This window comes from Furipterus horrens, unplaced genomic scaffold (genome assembly GCF_987537825.1).
Source record: "Furipterus horrens unplaced genomic scaffold, mFurHor1.1.pri manual_scaffold_16, whole genome shotgun sequence".
NCBI classification, from domain to species: Eukaryota; Metazoa; Chordata; class Mammalia; order Chiroptera; family Furipteridae; genus Furipterus; species Furipterus horrens.
Genome location: NW_028327186.1, coordinates 13,006,224 through 13,019,429, shown reverse-complemented (window position 1 = coordinate 13,019,429; position 13,206 = coordinate 13,006,224). Strand labels below are relative to the sequence as shown.

At 48.8% G+C, this 13,206-nt stretch overlaps 1 protein-coding gene across 1 annotated transcript; it reads right to left on the bottom strand.

The window, feature by feature from the left end:
- Positions 1-510: 510 nt before the first annotated feature.
- IDH3A (isocitrate dehydrogenase (NAD(+)) 3 catalytic subunit alpha) lies at positions 511-11,472 on the bottom strand. The gene is made up of 11 exons (XM_090263767.1): positions 11,383-11,472; positions 9,462-9,524; positions 8,206-8,289; positions 6,583-6,697; positions 5,545-5,732; positions 4,921-5,054; positions 4,127-4,229; positions 3,970-4,034; positions 3,067-3,151; positions 2,519-2,671; positions 511-1,174 (listed from the first exon to the last, which is right to left on the bottom strand). Exons 1-11 carry the CDS (start codon positions 11,407-11,409, stop codon positions 1,091-1,093), a joined length of 1,101 nt encoding a protein of 366 aa, XP_090119893.1. The 5' UTR covers positions 11,410-11,472; the 3' UTR covers positions 511-1,090.
- Between the last annotated feature and the right edge of the window lie 1,734 nt (positions 11,473-13,206).

Here is a 13,206-nt window from a genome sequence, read left to right as displayed (position 1 = left end):
TGAGAAATCCTGTGGCCCGGGCACGTTATGAAAAGCCACAGGTTTGTGTTGTCACACGAGGGGCAGGGGACAGCATGAGCTGCCTTTGGTTTGGGGCCAAGGGTACCTGTTCATGAGTAAGAAACATCATGCTGGGGTGGGGGGTGGGGCATGCCTGAGGGTCAGAGACTGTGACCAGCTCAGGCCGCACCTGCCGTCTGCAGCCTGGCCCCTTCCTGGCGGGGCCTGGGGGAGGGTGGCCACTGACATACGGAATTAGCAGCATGGTCAGGCCTCTCAGCAGGACCGGCGGGAGCGGGACACACGTGCTGCACAAGCACCACCACACACATGGGTCACTTGGGGCCTCCAGTGTTACCCATGATGCTTGGTGTGTGTCCAGTGAAAAGGACGTTTGGCCCTTCACTTCATGAAAAGCCCAAGGTAACAAAATAATTCAGCAACGTATTTGTGTCTTTGTAGTTGATATATTACTTACAGCTTATTAACAAAAGTTATGTCTCTCATACATTTCTTGGATATGAAGTCTTTATTCATACTCAGCAATTCATATAAAGAACAAATCTGTCTTAATTTTCCATATCATAAAGAAATATACCATAGTCACAATTTTTGATGGGAACTTTACGAGGAAATTTCTCTTGTGCCCGTTCATTTAATAAGAATGTCACCCTGTGCTATTACATCAATATTGTTTTATTTCTATTACATTTTTCATAAACTAAAGACAACCTTTTCTTTAGAAAGTTAATGTTTTCTCTTATTAATTCTGTATCATATTTACAGCTGAGGAAAATGGTTTTAAATGAGGTGTAAGATGGTTAACAATGGCAAATGATACAGTCCACTTAAGAGTTTACAAAAACTATTCCAAACAGACGTGAATAAATAAAACAAGCACTTGGAAGAGTCCTTTGAAAGCAGACCCAGGGGCGTCACTGCATCCTTTGCACAGACCTGCTGAAGGGCCAGATCAGACATGTGCCGTCGGGAAGCAAGGAGACCAAGTGCACACGGAGTGGGATGTGTTCTCACACAGGTTCACGTGGCGCCGGCAGCCGTGACTGATGCGCATGCCGTCTGTAGGAGCCTAATCTAAGTCTTTCACTCGGTGACAGATTTCATGTGTGAAGTCTGAGCACTTTGCATTGCCTCCCAAATCTTTTGTTAAGCTCTGAGAAAATGAAAAAGCAGAAGTAAAAATGTATCTCGTACTCAACCAAAGGAAGCACATTTTTGTTTAAAGCACCTGGTGAGACACCAGCGGAGTCTCTCAGTGAGTTCACTGCAAAGCCAGCCCCACCTCACCACGCCTGCCTACCCCAGGATGGACGGTCCCAAGAAGACGTCTGATTGTGGACATTTCATATCTAAACAAGGGACTCATAAATCCCATGGGGAATTTCTAAAGTTTAAAAAACTTAAGACATGTTTTGATCTGTTTTTAGAGGCTGGGGAGCGAATACTGAGGTGATATTTAAATCACTAGCTCTCCAACTTCCCCTAGAGCAGACGTTCTCTCGCACAGCCGCTGCCGCCAGCTGCGCATCCTCCCTTCACTCCCGAATAGACCCCGTGGATGTATCTTGTACCACCGCACCCTGCGGAACCGCAAGGGCCTGCTGTGTAACTCGGCACCTCTCTGCTGGGCGCCTTTCACAAATACAGCGTCAGAATAAAAACCAGACAAAAGCATATGCCCTGCAATAGGACTATCGGGCTGTTGAAAACAAGCCTGGGTTTCCTGTATCTGGGCTGTAAGAAGTAAGAAGCCATCACCTCCTCCGTTCTCCCACTTTCAGGTAATCCATCACACCCCTTCCCGGGCCACACGTGCCTATGGAAACTGAAGCTTGGTGGGCAAGAGCCAGACGGGGCGAGAACCCCAGTGCATCTGGAACTGGGAGACCTTGGACAAATTACTTAATCTCTCTGCGCCTCCATTCCCTCATCTGTAAAATGGAATTCATAACAGGATCTTCCTCACCAAGTAATAAAGATTTGCTGAGATGACATATACGAAGGCGAGAGTGTTAATATCAGCCATTACTAATACTTGATATTTCTAATGCACACGGTACCACATGTAACCCCACGGTGTCACAGCCACAGCTGCGTCTGTATCTACTGCTGGCTCCGGAGCTCCTGGAGGCCAAGACCTCATCTTATTCCTGTTTGTTTATTCTTCACACCTTGTAGGTACACAGTAGTTTTGTTGGGAAGAGAAAAAGCCGTGCAGACGAAGTTAATGGCATTTGCCATGATCACCCTGCCAACCACGGGACACCTGGGCCCGAACCGGCTCCGATTCCCAAACGTCGGCTCTCCCATGGCTCACTCAGAGCTTCTCGGCCCTTCCCGGTGAAACACGTGGAGCCCCCCTTCAGGAAACGCACACGTGTGCACGCACACCCGGAGTTCACTCGGGGCCGTGAGGAGAAAGCCTGTTCAGCATCCCTTTGGCTCCCTCCCAGATAACGCCGTAGAAGACACGCACAGGGCGGCACTGTCACGGTACCTTCCCGTCCTTGATGGTGGCAAAGCAGGCCGCCTCGATGCGTGCGGCGTGGTCGACGAGCCCCATGTGGCGCAGCATCATCACCGCGCTCAGCAGCAGGGCCGTGGGGTTGGCCATGTCCTTGCCGGCGATGTCCGGGGCCGTCCCGTGAACCTGCCTCGGGAAGCGCGGCACAGTCAGGGGACACGGGGCTCGGTCCCCTTTCCTGACCAGTGGAACCGTTACTGAACAGCGGCTGCGCCCACTCAGCAGAAGTAAAGGGCGCAAGTAAATTTTTTTAAAAACTGCAAAACTATGGACTAACCATCCTTTTCAGTCGACCTTTGGTGAAACATTTTAACTGAGGAAGTATAAATAATAAGGATACAAGACTAACGGGGAAATGAATGAATAAACCGAACTCGTGTAAAAAAACTCAACAAAGCATCATTTTCTTTCGACAGCTGGAAAAACTCAAAAGAGTTTGAACATATTTGTGCCGATCACCCGTCCTGGGTTCTCATGCCATTCTGACTGAATTCTGCATTGGGTGTCAGCGGGGTCCTCACCGACTCAAAGATGGCAACCCCGTTGGCGCCAATGTTGCCGCTTGGTGTCACACCGAGACCCCCAATCAGTCCCGCGCACAGGTCGCTGGAAGGAGAAAGAACATCAGGAATGTTGGTTTGAAAAATAAAACATCTCACCCGGCACCCAGACTTCCATTTTTAAATACCGTCCTCCACTGAGAGGAACCAGAGCTGCTTGGAGAAGTGGCTCCTTCCAGGACTAGGCAGGGAGATTCAGGACGAGCCTGGAGCACATGACTGTGCCGGGAAGCAAGTGACAGCTCAGACGGACGCCCTGGGCCAAGTCCGACAGCCTAAGTGTCAGTGTAAATGATGGTAATGGGTATAACCACTGAGTAAAAGAAACGAGTCCTATCTGATTGATGGAGTTACACTCAGAACAAGGAAAAGCTTGTCCCGACAGCAGAACGCCAACTACGGAATGTGCAAAGGAATGACGGACTCAGAAAATCACCACTTGGCCAATATCATGAGTGTGTGTAGAGAGGGAGAAAAAGAGTAAAAGTGGTAAAATGTTAAATCTGGAGAATGTGGGTGCTGAGTACACAGGACTTCTGTGCCCCATTCTCGCTACTTTTCTTAAGTCTGAAATTGTGTCAAAAGCTACAAAAGTGACCACCCACCTACCTAGCAATACAGAAAACACCGGAGTCAATCAACCAGCCAAGCGATAAAACATCAGAGGACTGCAGCAGGAACCCGCAGTCAGGGAACAATGTCCTGGAGCCAAGGTGGCACAGAAACGGGGAGCAGCCCACCCACATGTAATCAGGAGGCCACCCCCTAACCTGTCACAGCTCAGCTCACGTCCTACAGAAAACAGAACTCACTGTCAGACATGTATAAAGAAACGAGAGGCTAACAGGGCGCCCCCAGACTTACCTCAGGATGTCTCCGTACAGATTTGGCATAACAAGAACATCGAACTGGGATGGATCTTGGACCATCTACAAGAAGCGCACGTGTACACTCAGCAGTTATGACTGCACCGCGCACGCACACCACAGACAGGCGTGGGCTAGCAGAAATGTGTACTTACATTCAAACAGACTGTGTCCAGGTACATCTCATTAAATTTAATATCTTTACAGTTTTCTGCAACTTCTCTGCATTTTTGCAGAAAAAGCCCATCTGACATTCGCCTGTATTTAATCAAATAAAAATTGTTGAAAGCAAAAACTCGCAGAAAGAAAAGCACCAAACCAGAGAAGTAAAGTGAGTTCCAGAAGCCAAGATGTACGGTTTCAATTACAGTAAAGTTACTTTGTAGGCAGTGGTGTTACCCAGCAAGTATTAAGAAACATCTATTAATGAGAAAATGCTAAAATTGCTTTAAAAGGTTAACTTAAGTACTTAAGTGGTTTTACTATTTTACATGCTCAACACTTTCTTAGGTCAGGAAACCTGCGTCTGTCGACATTCACGATGGCCTTTGACGGGGGCTGAGGAGAACTTGAACTGCGACAATAATACACCCTGAGGATCAGCACCGTGAGCGCTATTTTAAGCCCCCGAGCATGTGACCATTTCACAAACACGCCCGCTCTCCCCTTCTCCTGCGGCTCCAGACTCTACGGCTTCTTTCCCTGATATTTCTGTCCCTCCTTAAACTTCCAGGACCTGAATTTCTGCCCCCTGCCCCGAATTTGCTTCAGTCATTCACCCCGAGGCACATGAAAATCATGACACAAGAGACCGTCCTGTAACAGAGCCCGACCCTCCGTTACAGGCTATCTCGGAGACACCAGGAATCAGTGAGCGAGCTGACAGAAGAGAGGAACCCCCAGTGCTCCGCACAGAGCACGGCAGGGTGCTGGCCCCACAGGGACTCACATGATGTTGGCTTTGTGCACGGCGGTGACGTTGCTCCGGTGATTGTTCCGGGCGTACTCAAAGGCGAACTCGGCGATGCGCCTGCTCGCCTCCTCGGTGATGAGCTTGATGCTCTGAACAACACCGTCCACGATCTGGAAGACAGGAAGTCAAGACGGGAAGTCCTGCCGTGCCGGAAGCGGGTGGCAGCGTCCCGGCACAGCTGTGGCTGTGGCAACAGTATCACCCGTGGCTGCTCCACACAGGGCCAGCAACCACAGCTAGAATCACGCATACGGAGCGTCGGTGGGGTTAACGCTGACCCAGCCCGGTGACGTAAGTGCTAGAGGACCCATTGCACAGATGAGAGAAACTGAGGCGCCGAGATGGTCACATGCCCAAGAGTACCCCTGCAAAGTCAGGATTCAGAGTTACAACAGAGGGCGTGTTCCCAGACCCGTGCCATGGCCCAGGCATCCATGTGCGCACCGTGGGCCGGAGACCCAGGGCCAAGAAAGATGCCCACACCTCAGAGAGGCCAGAGTGGACTGCCTAGGGGAGCTGTTTTCACTGGGAATCTGAACAACCGCCCGAGTGCATGGGAAGTGACCCAACTAAGAATGACAAGTATCGAAATGAACATACCACATGCTCGATTCCACTGTACTCCCCTTCTGTGTTCTCTCGAATGGTGACAATATTTACATCGTTGTAAGGGGTTTTATAGCCTTCAATGGAGACACATGGCCGGACATTTGCGTAAAGGTCAAAGGTTTTACGCAGCAGTAAATTCATGGATGGGTGACCAGCTGCTATTGGGGTCTTTAGAGGGCCTGTAATGAAGAAGAATACCCACATGACAATAGGATCTTCTCTTCTTTATAATCGCAAATACCTAATGTTTATTTGAAATTCCAATTTTTTCATTTTAATTTTCCATCAGAATTGTATTTAGGGCCCTCCCTTTGGATGTCAAGTGGCTGTGTGACATGTCTAACATGCATGTTTCGTGAACCAAGGGATGCTTTCACAAAAGAGGGAGTCATTTGAAAGGACAGATAGGTGCTCTGTTTCTGAGTCAGATGTCCATGGGTGGTGAGTCCATCACGGCTGGTCACCCTCAGGCGATCCTTCAGTGCCCACTGACCCCCGGGGCTGCCTTGTACATGTGCTCTGCCTCATACCGTACCCGCCTCTCAGGTTCAACTGAATGAGAGGAACCTCCTCAAAGGAGCTTTCTGAAACATTAACTGAGCACCTACTGACTGGGGACCAAGCATGACATGATCTAATCCTCACCACCATCCTATGAAATATCAACTCTATTACTGTCACTTAAAAGTGGAGGAAGAAGTAAAATTCTTCTTGAAAACCAAGAGTAAGAAATTTGTGCAGGCCTCCCAGGCAGTAAGTGGCAGAGGTGAGATTCAAACTTGACCTGTGTGGATTTAAAGCCTGTCATGTGCTAGGATTTTAAATCATGACTTTAAGCATGTGTTAACTTAAATACATTTGACATTGGCCAGTAATGTCCTTCTGGGGAAAATATGTCCCAAAATGAAAAACCCAGCATCGTACTATGAGTAAGTAGCTTCGCTGGAGGCTTTATTTAGCTTAAATGCTTAAACTTTCAAAATATAACACCGGGAGCAGAAGTCAGTACCACAGTCACTGCAGAGCTACCTTTCAGGCCCATCTTGTTCTTGTCCATGGACTCCTTGGCTTCTGGAGGGATCATCCACTTTCCTCCTGGGCCTTGTATGGCAGTGACGTTCCGCTCCTCCCACTGAATGGGCGCCTGGAGGCCACACCACCGAGCACAGTGAGGGGGAAAGACTGGACGTGAGTGACAGCCCCGCCACATTTACCAACACATTTCTTCACCTTGGGATGCACGTGCTGAAGACACACATCAGCAAGGTCCGGAAAGCCCCTGGCACGCGAGGACAGGTGCCAGAGGGACTCTCCACATCACCCCCTCCAGTCACACTCCTAGCTGCCACCTGCCCACTGCAGTTTTTCACAACTCTTAACACGGCTATAATTAGAATGTCATCAGGAGCAGAGAATTATGGTTCACAGGAATGGTACACAAAACCGATACGTGGATGAACCTGGAAAACACTGCTAAGTGAGGTAAGCCAGTCATCACAGACTATACGTTATAAGCTTCTATTCCTATGAAACATACAGAGCAAACCTGTGGAGACAAAGTAGTCAGTAGTTGCATGGGCTGGTGATGGGGGCAGTGAGGGAGACGGGGAATGGGGCATGACTGCTGAAGAATATGGGGTTTCTTTCTGGGTGGTGGAAGTGTTCTAAAATTAGATTGTGGTGAAGGTTGTGTAACTCGGTGAATGTACTAAAAACCACTGAACTGTACACTTTAATTGGGTGAATGTTCTCTCAGTAAGCTGTTAAAAAAGCGAGATATACTATATGACCTATAAAGGCAGCAGTTTTAAGGCATAAACTGTAGCGTCATCCTTTCTTCCCACCCACACCCTTCAGTGCGTACACATGTCTGGCCGCCTGCACCCCGAGTGCGCAGGAGTAGGGCAGAGCAGGCCGTGCTCCTTTGAACAACGTGGGGGACGACCCTGTTTCCGTCCACCCAGGGTAGCTGCTGCGGTACAAGCGTCACCTCCTCTGCAAGAGCGTTAATTGGAAGTTCACGTAGAAGAACAGTGTGCGTATAGTTTTAATAAATTGTGTACCTCCACTTACAGCTGTTGGTATCATAACAACCATTGATTTAATCTTACACATTATATCACCTAGTAGTTATAAATAGCAATAATTAAACATCATGTCAAAAAAGGTCCAAGTTTCCTAAATTCCCAAAACAAAAGGATTTAAAAATATCTACCTGCATCAGAGGCTGGGCTCTTAGAATAATAATACCTCACACTTGATGATAATATTACAGCAGAATTTTTTTTAACCTTTCAAAATCTGTTATATAGTGTTTTGAAATAGAATTCTATTCTTTTGGGCAGGAAGGCAGGAGGTAAACAGGTGACTTGGCCAGGATGGAAGACATGAGCCCAGGCAGGGTTGATATCTACGAAGACGTCAGTTCTGCTTGATCACTTTCCACAGAACTGGTGTCAATGCAGCAGTTTAAAACATCAATGCAGTGACAGCAGCGAACCCCGATGTTCAAGTTAAAACCATGAAGGTTAGCAACAGACCATACCAACTCCCTACAAATGCAAACCATTCATCCCAAGACATGACAGACTCAAACAGGCTACGAAACTTTCCTACAAATTGCTATTAAAGATACTGTTAAAGTTCACTTACTTTGGCAGCATCAAAAATCTTCATAACTGAGGCCGAAATTTCTGGGCCAATACCATCTCCTGGAATTAAAGTTACTGTCTGAACCTGAATATAAGAAATCATCAAAGAAGGCAGTAAGAATTGATTTTTTTTGAAGGTTTAAAAAGAACATCATTAACAAATCCACTTTATTTGTGTCGGGGGGTGGGTCTCTTAAGCTTCAGGTGCAGCCACATTGTGCAGCTTTGCATGAGCAGAGCCCAAAACCTCTGGCTTCTTCCTGTTCTCCCAACATGTGATAAACATTATCAGGCCCCCCAAAATCTACTTTATTCCACAGAAGAGAAAGTCAATGAAAAAAATAGATGCGATAGCCTTATAAATGCCACATAGAATAATACTTGATAAGGGAGTATAGGAATTATGAAATCCAAGCCAGATTCTGCAAGAAAGCTAAAATAAAAGCATACAGGAGTCAGTGACCCACAGTCTTAGAACGCTCTAAAAATGTGGCATCAGCTTTTAAAGCACAGACCTCAAATGCTGGGAGTTCTAAAAGCAGCAGATGTCATGAACGCAACAGCCTATAAAGGCTGCATAAAGAAAGCATAAGCCTACAGGACTTACGGATGTCTGAGACACTTCTATTTGGTGACCAATCTACTGTTTTTAGGGATGCTTACAAAATAAAAATGCAAAGCAGGTTTTGAAGCTTCTCAACAATGTTTTCTCAATTGGTACTAGTTGTTTTCTTTAAAGATTTTACTTATTTAGTTTTACAGAGAACGGTAAGGGAGGGGGAAAAAAGAAACATCATCGATTGCCTCTTAAGCACCCCCAGCTGGGGACCGGGCCTGCAACCCAGGCCTGTGCCCTGACTAGGAATTGAACCAGCGACCTTTCGGTTTGCAGGCTGCACTCAATCCACTGAGCCACACAAGCCAGAGCTCAACTTGTACTAGTTTTGAAGAAAAACTGTCTTATGAAAATGAGATTGTGAAATAAAGTAACAGGCTCAAGGGAAATTTCTATCTATTTTTAACAAGGCTCCTTCCAGATCTTAATGTTACAGGCTTACATAGCCAGCTGTAATATAATTCTTCTAACTAGGATCTAGTAGGTTTATGCATGTTAGCCAATAATTTAAATATACAGTATAAGTATGGCCAACTTTTCCTAATTTTAAATAAATGCAAATAAAGGGCTACATAATGTGTTAGAGCATCTTTCTTGAGAAACTTCTAAAAGGGAAAAATAAAAGATGTAGTTATACTCACACCACCAGCAAAACCTCTGGTCACCTGTTTTGGGTTGTGAAATGCCCCCAGCAGCCGAGAGACCTATATTAATATCAACGAAGAAATGTCACGCCTAGAATTAAACCACATGCATTAAGAGGCAGAAATGAAGCCATTTCTGACGGCTGCTAATGTCGCAAGTTTGCGGAGATATTCGGGAACTTCCAAGTAATATTTTCTCGTATGTTAGCTCAATGTGGCAAGCTACCTCAGATCTGAAAATCGAAATACAGGATGCAGATTGCCTTTTGTTTTGAGGACTTAAGTACTATAAAGGCAATTTAATGAATGTAAATTGTCAAACGATGTTGAAGGGAGAATGAACTATACTTTTTCAGGTCAAGCAATGGATTTTCCTCAAGTGATGTCTTGGAGGCAACTTCTGCTCCAATCTCTAAAGGGCGAAACCGGCCCCACAGAGGTCAAAGTTCACACAGGAAGTCCATGTCAGAGGAGAACCTCCCTCGTCTTCTGATTCCACAACCCAACATGCTCTCGACACCTATGTGTCTTTTGCAAAACAAATCGACTAATGCCTTGACGATCATTGGTGGTGTTCGGTCGCTCTGCTTTAGTCCCTTGCCTGAAGGCCTCGTGTACCTGCCACAGGTGTGACGTGTAAGCTCAGGGGCTAAGGGACGGACTTCTGTTTAGACAGCGACGCAGAAGTCGCTTCTCCCTCAGGAGCAAATGTGGCACCACGTTTACCATCACACACAAATCCAGGTCAGAAGAGGTGACAAGCAGAAACGAGTTATGGAAAAAAAACGGTTACTGATGTCCGAGAACCACGGTCTGCTTGATGACGGCAAAATAAAGCTGTTGATAAACCGCTTAGGGAAGCTTCAGGCATGTGTTCCTTCTGCAGGAACCAGGTGCTTTCACATTATTTTACTGAAGCCCCAAACCATTCTGTGAAGCAGGTATGGATAGTTTACAGATAGATGCATTAAGGCTCAGAGACGTTAGGTAATTTGTTCAGGGTCACACAGCCAATTAGTGGCACTGCCGGGATTTAAACCTAAGACTCCTACATTGCAGTGGAGAGCTTTTCCCACCAAAAGAGCATGTGGACCTCACTTTAAACTCAAAAGGAGAACGAGTATCAAAGTCTACAGGGAAAAAATTAAGATTTTTATGGCAGATTTCTAGGGGCCTTCCTTGACCAGCACCAGGAAACGTGAGAGCCTGTCTCTCTCTCTCCCCCGTGCCTGTAATCTGTGGTGTGACCTTGGCCTCCGCGCAAGCAGAATGGGACTAAGAACGGAGAACACCCATCCAGCCGCCTGGGTTCCTCTCGGCCTGACGCCGACTTCCTGTGTGACCTTGAGAATAACCTCTAAGGGCTCCAGCGAGCGCCACCCAGGAACCAAGAAGCCACAGAGATGGTCCGAGCCATCCCAGCTGCCAGGATCGCGGAAGTTCTCCTGATCGCAGCTTCTCACCGAAAAGGTGGGAGAGCTGCCGGCTTCCCTCTACGAGGGCTCAGCGGGCAATTCTAAGGTGTAGGGGGCCCGTGTCCTCCGGAGGGGGCGCAGCCGCAGGGGCAGACCGGGGACAGGGGGGACCTGGCAGGAAGCGGCCTGGGGTCGCCCACGGGACGTCGCCCGCCAGCGCGCGCGGCCCGCGAGGTGACCTGGCCCCTCCTGACGCGCCCGAGGAGGCCCGGCCGTCAGCGCGGAGCAGCTCAGGCCTCGCACCGTCCGGCTCTGCGCCGGGCCTGGGCTCCGGCCTGGGGTACCGCAGGGAGCAGGGCCGCGCGCCCCCTAGTCCTTGTCATCGCCCGCCAGCGCGGCCCTCCCGATGCGGGCGGCCCACACGCCGCGCGCGAACCACGGAGCCGTCTCCACATCGAGCCCGCCCGATCCACGCTGCCGCCGCCCGCCCGCCCCGCGCTCACCTTGGACATCCACGCGGGCCCCGCCATCGCGTCTCTCCTCTCACCGAGGCGACAGCGCAACTCTAATGCGCAGTCGCGAAGCCCGTGTCGGGCCACGCCCTGTGGAGGCCACGCCCCCTATAAGCCACGCCCCAGAGCTCACGGGGGCCTTCTCTCCTTCGCTCCCGGACCGGCCGGGCACGCCCCGCCCCCACTGGCCAATCGCCGAGCTCGTCTCCCGGTGACGTAACAGCCACGACCCGGAAGCGGCGCCGTTCGGATCTCCCTGGCTTCCCCGGCTCCTCCTCCATTCATTGACGCGCGCTCTAGGTACGAATGTCGCTTCTCACTGCCTGTCTTTTTCATAACAGCCGTTCTCCCCCGGGTGGCGAAGTGGTATCTCACTGCGGTTTTGATGTGCATCTTCCTGAAGGTTAATGTAAACAAAGCCTTTCTCGACCACTGTTTTAAGTGGCAACCCCTCCTCCCTACTGCCTATGCCCTTCCCTGACGTCTTTTTCTCTAGCACTTATCTTGCTGATATACCATGTATATTTCACTTGTTTGTTTACTGTTTGTCTCCCCCCCCAGGGGTAAATTACAAGAGGGCAGGATTCTTGTCCTGGGCTGTAATCTCAACGGCTACAGATGCAATAACCACAAATCCCCCTGCCCTCGACAGGGCCCCGACCTAAACCCACTCATTACCAGCTGCGTGACCTTGGGCCAGTCACCTTCTCCGAGACTATTCATCTGTGAAATGTGATCATGACACAAACTCTATAGATTGAAGAGGCATGTGTGGAATAATTTCCAGTAAGTGGGCACAGAGCAGATAATCAATGCTTCTCTGTCCCTCCGTCCACTATCTCTGCGAACAAATAGACACACTTTCTTCCTGGGGACCACACCCAACATCTGGGAGCCATTGGAGCACGTGATTTGGAATCTGAGAATGAGGTTGAGCCTTGTTTTGCCACTTCCTGTTTGGTAGCACTGGGCCTCTCTGAGCTCAGGGTTTCTCATGTGTAACATGGGAACTGTGGCCCTTGACCCTCCTCACAGTATTGCTGTATTAGTTCAAGAGAGAGCCTCGTTCGGGGCATTAGCAATAGCGATCAAAAGGGATTTGTTAGGGGAATTTTCTAGTCAAGTTGGTGCTTCTATTTTTCACCTGCAGAGGGGAGGGACCAAGTCTGCGGTTCTGGCTTTCCAACCTGGAAGGCTGGAATTCAAGTGAACAGAGATTAGCAAGTGTAAAAGAATGTGCCAGAGCAGGTTCTGAACACAACACTGGCCTGATCACGGGGAAGAAGGAGAACCTTTGTAAAAGTGACGGTGTGGTTTGGAGAGGTTTCAATTTCTCCAATTCTAACAGGAGAAATGGGGAGTGCAGATTGGGAGAATCTTAAAAAGGCCTGTCGCTGCTCTAAAATTCCACATTCTCTGAACTCCTGGTCACATATACTGACTTCTCTCCCCGACTGAGGCGCCTACCGCACGCGCCCCATATAAACGAAGGATAAGGAGGTGGCCTCTTGAGTCCAGCCACTTTCTGCCCCTTCCCAACCGTTGGCTCCTGGTCAAGTCACTGCACTACTCCAGCCCAGTGTCCTCATTTGTGAGGTGGAGATAATGCCTGTAGAAGCAGCTGTCCTGAGGTTAGAAATAACACGTTCGTGAGCTGGACCCTTAAAAGGCACTTGGTGGCGATGGCATTTGCATAAAAGCCCCAGAAAACGCCCTGGCCTTTGTCACAGTCACTCTCTGGACACAGTGAGTCCAGAAAAGGGCCTGCCTGGGATCGCGCCCACAGGTCAGGGCTCCCCTGCCCCATGCAGGCCC